The sequence below is a fragment of the Geospiza fortis genome, unplaced genomic scaffold (genome assembly GCF_000277835.1).
Source record: "Geospiza fortis unplaced genomic scaffold, GeoFor_1.0 scaffold61, whole genome shotgun sequence".
NCBI lineage: Eukaryota > Metazoa > Chordata > Aves > Passeriformes > Thraupidae > Geospiza > Geospiza fortis.
Window position 1 is genome coordinate 500539 of NW_005054430.1, and position 8252 is coordinate 508790.

The 8252-nt window shown below is 40.2% G+C and overlaps 1 protein-coding gene across 1 annotated transcript in view; it reads right to left on the reverse strand.

Moving 5' to 3' along the window:
- CHCHD3 (coiled-coil-helix-coiled-coil-helix domain containing 3) overlaps positions 1 to 8252 on the reverse strand; it is a 139769-nt gene that overhangs the window by 112148 nt on the left and 19369 nt on the right. Inside the window, exon 3 of the mRNA XM_031061888.1 lies at positions 5679 to 5763. Coding sequence (XP_030917748.1) covers positions 5679 to 5763 — 85 coding nt within the window. The remainder of the gene's footprint in view (positions 1 to 5678; positions 5764 to 8252) is intronic.

The window sequence follows — 8252 nt, forward strand, 5'->3', positions numbered from 1 at the left end:
CTCTTTCCCCACTTAATCCAAACAATACCAACAGGTCCCTGTGGCAGAAGACAAACTAACAACTATTTCCTAAAAAGGAGCTTTTTGCTCCCCCTGAGGACAATCCTACACTAAAAACCAGGTTTCCCAATTCAAATTTGCTGATTACTTGGGAAAAAAAAATCATTTAGGAGGAAAATAATGCTTTGAAGAAATTTTCACCACAATTAATTAGCTCCCCATATGAACTAAAGATACATTAAGATGCTCCTCATATCTTTAACTCACTGAAATATAAAATGAAAATTGTAAAGAAACACATAATTTTATTTTCCCCCCTTGTTCTCCACACCTGTGCCAGGAAACTGGAATAAACATGTCATTACACCAGGAATCAATAGGAAGTTTTAGAGTATCCACTAGCACAGAAAGGTCAAGGCCCAGTATTGATTTTAATATAACAATTTTGGTTTGCAGTTTCCCAAAGGCTTCTTGTCCAATATTCTTCTTCATTCTTCTCTCACTTTACATTTCACTGGTGAATTTGTTCTGCACTAACTCTTTACTCCAGGTTTACTAAGAGCTCATCATTTATGCAATGTACTGCTGAGACATGACAAAAAAAAGGTTTGGGGGGAAGCACTCAGAGCATCAATGAAACCCCAGAGTGATGAGCAGTTATCTCCAGACCCTCTGTGAAGCACAACAACAAAACAACACATAAAAAAATCGAATGGGTACAACTTTAATAACCCATCACAGAACAACTCTGTGCACCAGGGCGGAGTCAAAGCTGATTTACAATTTAGAAAGATTCCTCCAAACAGATGAGGATATCACAAATAGAGGCTGCAATCGGTTGTCCAGCGGATGACAGATAAAATGTCACATCCTCGGGAGCCCAGTGAGCCACAGAGAACAAAATCCAACAATTCATTCCCAGGGAATGTGTCTTAGGTTGAAAAATGTTAATGGGGTGTGTGCTCTATTTGCAATCTGTCAGAGGTGGGGCAGTGATCTCTGCTGTTCATGGGGCAGTTTTTTCTTTAGCTCTGCAACAGCCAACCCTCCCTCCAGGAGATCTCTGCTGTCCATGGCCACTGAGTGTCCCTGCAGGGCTGATCCAATTCCAGCATCCCAGGGGGAGATGCTGGGCCCAGGGGATGAGCCAAGCATTCCTACCTGGATCCAATCTGAGCCTGGCACAGCACAGCAGCCTTTGCCCCCTGCATTGCCAGAGGGAGCCCAGGCCCATCTGCAGCAGCCCTGGAGCTGCAGAGGAAAACTCCCCCCTTGTGCAGGATCCCTGCTCCAGCAGCAGCACAGCTGGCACTGCAGGAGGGCTGAGCCCCCATGGGATGGGGCTGTGCCACCCCCTGACACACAGGGGGCAGCTCCTGCTCTCACTCTGACAGTGGTTTGGTTTGTACTACTGCATTTGTATTTTTAATTTCCCTAGTAAAGAACTGTTTTTCCTACTCCCATATCTTTGCCTGAGAGCCCCTTAATTTCAAAATTATAATAATTCAGAGGGAGGGGGTTTGCATTTTCCATTTCAGGGAAGGCTCCTGCCTTCCTCAGCAGACACCTGGCTTTTCAAAGCAAGACAGAATATTCTATCAGCTCTTGTCTGCATTACTCAAGCAAAGGATTTTTCAAGAGAAAAGTTACTCAAGTTTGCCCGCCTGGTCACAGGTGATGAGATGGCAGAGACACACAAAAAACTCAGTTATCAAAAGCCACCAGAGAATCCTGGAATGGTTTGGGTGGGAAGGAGTTTAAAGCCCATCCTGTCCAAACCCCTGCCATGGCAGGGACACCTCCCACCATCCCAGGCTGCTCCAGCCCCAGTGCCCAGCCTGGCCTTGGGCACTGCCAGGGATGCAGGGGCAGCCCCAGCTGCTCTGGCAATCCCAGCCCAGCCAGGAATTCCTCATTGCCAAGATGCCATCCATGCCTGCCCTCTGGCAGTGGGAGCCATTCCCTGGGTGCTGTCCCTGCAGGCCTTGGCCCCAGTCCCTCTGCAGCTCTCCTGGAGCCCCTGCAGGCCCTGCCATGTGCTGGAAGCTCTCCCTGGAGCCTTCTCTGCTCCTCCTCTGTCACACCTTAAACACTTCTAGAGCAGAGCTGGCAGCAGAATTACTGTAGGGCCAGCAAAACAAACCAAAGTCCATTTTAAAGCCTTCTCCTGTCTTAAAATTCCTCCTTCCAGCAGGAGTTTTCCTCTAAGGAAGAAGCCCTGGAATCAGAGCACGTCATAGGACAGTCCCATCCAAAGTGCAAGGACAGATTTCTGGCACACCAACACAATTCCAGGGATGAATATATTGAAGACTTGAACAAAATACACTTCCTGCACTACTGAAGGCACTACCATGCACAGCAGCTTGCAAAAACACCTCACTCTACATATAATTAATATTTGCCCTGTGCCAAATCATATTTAAAAAGTGGAAGCTGGGAAACACTCACCAAGCAAGAAACTGAACCCCGCCCAAATATAATTAGCCTGAGAGAAATGATTAGCAAAATAAAAAGTCTGAAATTTCTTTGATTTTCAGGGGTGGAAAAAAAGGCAAGTCATCATTCAGGAACGTTCAATTTCCATGGGAAATCACATCCATCACTTGCCTCTGAAGCACTGGTTTGTATATTTTAGTGGAGGAATCCAGCACTCTGATGAGCTTGGCAGTATCTAAAATTTTATCATTATGCTGATGATAGAAGTTGTTCTTTTTGCTGCCTCAAAATACTTTTTACTTTGCCTGCACTTTTCATTTAAAGCAAACTTGAAAAACAGATTTCCTGAGCACCATCAGTATCATGGAGCCCGACAAATGAACAGCTTTGTATCCAAGGACAAAGTTAATGGATGGAGTGGATAAATTCTGCTCTCTGATGGGAGAAGGAAATTTATTTATTTCCCCAATGCCTGTTCTCAAAGCCATGACATTAAAAATTTTCTCATTTTCTTGGGAAATTGGAAAAAAATGCTAAACATTTGCTGAGCTTGTCTAGAATAAGCAGAGAAAAGGCAAAATTGAAATTATCACCCACTGGTCCATTGAGTTCTGTGGATTTCTCTTATTTATCATTCAGAATTCTTCTCTTAATTATCATTTATTACCTGTCACCACTGTCAAGCTCAAGTTTTTGGGTCCATCCTCTCATTTTTATGTTCCCTTGAGCATCACCCTAAGACTGCAGTTCTGCCACATTAATTGCTCACAGTTACTGTTGCAAACTCTACAAATTCTGTTGTAAATCAATGATCATCAATTTTCTACATGAACTTTCCAAAATGAAAATGCTTTTCAGCTGAAATATTTAAAAATGTTCAAAAACTCAAGTGGGGAACAACAGTTGGGTTGAGTAAAAGGAAGAGTAAAGTGGAATCAATGCAGAATTTTGGAAATCTATTCTAATGTGGGTCTAAATCACTATTTTATTTATTATTCCAAGTACTGTTCAATAGAAACTGTAATTCATATATTGTTAGAGAGTTGATGGCATTAAAATACAATTTAAGAGTCACTCTTCAGCTCTAATCCCCAAAATAAGCACAGATTTTAACTTTATATAGCAGCCCATCTGTACTGTGTATGGATGTGTGAATAAATAATTTAGCTAGAAGTTCAAATTAAGATTTCTTCCCTTCACAGCCTTAAATGAGTAAAAGACATTTTGCAATCAAACCCAAATGTGCTCATCCCCTGCTCACAGAACAGCACCAAAATCAGCTCTTAGGCAGTTGGAATCAGAACAACAAACAGTCCAAAGTTTCAGGTATTTTTATGCTGAAATGTTATTTCATTGAAATATTGGGAAAAAACTCCTGGTTTAGAGAAAGAAGTGAGAATATAAATATATAAAATATACCATCCGTGGTAAAACAATCCATGAGATGAATGTGGAGGTAAAAACTTTAATTTTTATGTCGCATCCCAACAGGATTTGTCTTAAAATTAGCAGGTTATGAAATGAAATTGTTAATAAATCACAAGTGCAAGGTCAAGAAGCTTAAATGTAGAGCTGAGGGGTTTGTTCTGTTTTCCAAAACAGCATCAATGTGTTTGTATTTATATCACAAATTACTACAGCTTATATTCCATGTTTCTATTAGCTGGAACATTCTCCACATGAAAGACAAAAGAATTTACCTGAATAATGTGAGTTTCTTGAATGTTTTTAAAACACAAACCACCACCAGAATTCAGCCCATAAAGATTTTAAGTTTTACTTCTGGAAAAAGATCTGCATCTTTTACAGTTGTTTCATTCAAGACAAAAAACCCTTTATGCTCTGTTAAAACCAGATTTTTATAATTGGTGTAAAAAATGATAATAAAACATTATAATGGAAAATAATACTGTGAAAAAAAATAAAAATTATAATAATAAAAATATACTGTGTAAAACATAATAAAACAACCCAAAAAATTAATTAAATAAATCAAAATTGGAAAAGAAGTGAAGCTGTTAATAAGTTTTGATATTTTTCCTTTCTCTATCATCATCATCATTAATTTACTTTGATATTTTACCTCATCTGCTCCCTCCCTTTCACAGACCAAGGCACAACCCTGCGAGGAGAATTCTGGAAGGCACTGAAAGTGTCACGTGAGAAAATGCTGAAGTTGCAAACCAAATATTTCCAGATTTTAATCCCATTTAGCTGAAGTCCTGAGCACTCAAGAAGCTCAAAAATAACCCAAGTTTTCCTGTCAAAGCCCAGCTGAGGAGAGGGGGGATTTCACTGGAACTTATTGATTTCCTTTATTGCTGATGCAAAAAAAAAAAAGAGAAAAGCCTGATTTTTTTTTTCCCTGGGACATTAATACAGTCCTATCTAATTATATACTCCATCAACCTAACTCAATTAAATAACAGAATGTTGGGTAGGAAACAACTGAGATCTATGCAGACAGTTGAAGTAGTACTAATTACAGCCTAATTTTTTTTAATCCATCATAATGAGCCTTTCTCCCCATTCTCAGTGGAGGACAGTGTGGAATATTTGTATTTATACTCAGTGTGTTTGTGTTATCTATTTAAAACAATTACTGAACGGAGAAATAAACACAGAAGTTCAGCAGATACCAAAATTTCTACATTTAAAGAGGAATTTTTAATTGCTAATAATGGCTCTGATCAGGCTTTCAGAATCACTGCAGTCTCTGAGAATAAAAAATGCCTAAGAAAGGAATATTTCAATATACAGAAAGGAACCAAAAGGTTTTTTACTGGTGTGAACTGGTTCAATACAGTATTTTACATACTCAAAGTACCTCAAAACATCCAGGGAATCCCAGAATTCCCAGAAAACTCCAGAATTCCCATTTCAAGGTACTTTTGCTCAGCCCCTGGAGTCACAGGGACCCCACCCCTGCTCTGTCTGAGCAGCACAAAATAATTATTTGGGCTCCAGAGAAATCAGCAAAGCTTGAGCTTAAAAGGCAGCAAAAAACCAAGCTCAAGAGGTCAAAAGGGATTTAAAGCAACAGTTTGGATCAGCTCTTACAAGGAAATTCCAGCTCATTTGTTGTTGAACATGGATTTAATATCCAAACCTGCTGCAGCCCCCAGAGCTCTCACAGGCAGTTTGTGCACAAAATTCAGTTCTTTCCAGCAAGCAGATAAATAAAATAAAAGCATTAAGTCCAAGTTTGTTTGAAATATTGTTATTATTAATGAACCAACCTTCTCTTCTGAGCTTCAGAGTCTCTCCTGGCTCGTTCCAGTGCCAGTTCCTCAGCTATTCTTTTCTTCAGCTCTTCATCACTAACTGCAATTAAAAGAAAATTCAATGAAATGTTAACAGAACACAACTTATCCCCAATTACAGAAACAACTGCATAATACAGTGCCCTCAATTGTTTATTTGCTTTTTTTCCTCACAGCAGTTGGAGTTGCTTTCTTGTGGTTTAACCATCTTTGAACTTTTAGCACACCAGTGAGCCTTTAAAAAACTTTCTTATTAAACAGCTTTTCAATTAGTGCAATCTTTCAAAAATTAAACAACATGGACTGTACATTGAATTAAATATTTTTCTTCAGAAATATGGCTTTGTAAAGTAAAACCATGGGGATGAGACAGAGACATAAACAGTAAAGTCACAAAATGCAGCTTCTTATTCATACAGAACCAAAAGAAATATCTTTGTGTAACAAATCAAGTATTTTCAGATGCATTTTATACAACAAGGCTGTTACAACACCCTAAATATTCATATTTCTAATTCCTAGAGAAAGATTTTGCCCTAAATTCTTCTGATTGGAAATAATATTTCCTTCACTTAGATTCTGTCAGATGAATCAATGAAACTGGTTAAGAACAAAAAAAATCAGGAAAGCAACTTCTTCAAGAATATGAGCAGAGGGAGAAAAGCTGGAGAGCCACCAATCCAACAAGGCTGAAAGAAATCTCCAAAACCACCAAAATCCAGCTTAATCCTAATCCTGCCTGGAATAAAAACTGACCTACACCGAGCTGAAGCTGTGCCATGCTCTGGATTTCCAGAAAATTCCCTCTCTCCTGCCTCAGATCCCCCTCCAGGGAAGCCCAGAGCTCCAGGATGGGATCCCACCCCAAAACACCCAGGAAAACAGAACCCCAAAAGCGGCCATAAAAAACCTGCACAGGAAAATCAAACTCAGGGAAATTCAATTTATTTTTAGGCTCTGGAGGGTCTCTGTGACCTCACGTCCAGGAGCTGGATTTATCTGCAAAGATTATCCAAAATCATTATTCCACATTTTCTGTTCTATTCCCTGCAATTCTGCTCCTGCTAAAGCAGCCTCACAAAAGGGTTTTATGAATGAATGGAGCAGCTTCATCAATTTTATGGGAGTTTGGGCCAACTAATCCAGTTAGAAATATCTTTGGAAAAGCAGCAGGATTCGATATCCATCGTGCCAGGTCCCGGAAATGCTGAGATAACAGAAACAGAGGGAAAAGTGAGGGGAAACTTCTAAATTATCAGTGAGACCCCAGCATAAAAATGTTTTAAAATTAAAATTCAGAGGGAAATATGAACCTTTCAACAGATCTCTAGCAAAAAGCTGGGTGAAAAAAGAAAGCCCCATTTTATTGGGATTACCTTGATTGACATAACATTGAAACAGGACGAAATTTATGGTTCTGATGTACAAAAATGAATACAAGAACTCCAACAGACCAGAGGATGGTTTATGTCATAATGAGGAGGGATTCAGGCAGCAGCCAATAAAGATATTTGACCTGAACAATCAATTAGGCTGCCCATCGATCAGGCAAATACTAATAGGGAATAAAAGTGGAGCTATAGATCATTCAATGGAATTATTGTAAGATGTAATTGGGTAGCTCCCAGATGGGAGCTTTATGATGTTTCAGTTGAAAAAAAAAATTAAAAATTGTAGTTCTACAAGGAGGAGGGATTTGTTCTAGGGAGAAAAGCGTTTAAAAAGAGAAAATATAATTTATTTGAGAGAGGATCAGGAAAAGTGTTTAACATTAAATGTTAAATAACATTTCTGATGGCCATCTCTGCTCACACTACAGGGCAGTAAAAACACACAGCTGACCATTGAAATACTAGAGAATATTAAACCTGGGGGGTGCAAGACTGCTAAAATATTAATATATTAATATTATTCCATTAAACATGAAATTATTATTGCATAGCCATTCCCACCACCACCCCCTTTAATACCAGAAGTTCCTCAGGATGTTGAAATCAGTGTCAGCTTCATCCCAGAGCAAAGTGGGAAGATTTTCAGGTTCATTTAGAAGGTGACACCTGCACCCCAGGGCTTCTCCTGCTCCTCCAGGAGCACAAACCAAAGCGTGAAGTGAGAGTGCACAGCTCCCATCACAAACCCATCTGTGAGCTGGGCAGTGAAGGGAACACACTCCAAACCCCAGGAACAGCTGCTCTGACCCCTCAGCACATCCAGAGATGGGTGTTTGATTGGCAGAGTTCTCCTGGGATGATGGGAATGGAAAAACACCGGGATAACGGGGATGGGCACCCCCAAAGAGGCTGCAGTGATGCCTTAAGAAGGCTGAGCTAGAACAGAGACTAGACAGAGTTACAGAATAAAATAGGGATGTATTAAAAGGCCTCAATGGATGCACCCTGGACAGCACAAAAGCCCAGCCAGGGCTGCACCCAAGATTCACAGAATTCATTCTGGGTTGGGAGACACCTTCAAGGCCATGGAGCCCAGCCCAGCCCCTGGCACCCAGTGCCCCATCCAGGCTTGTTAAACACCCCCAGGGATGGTGACTGC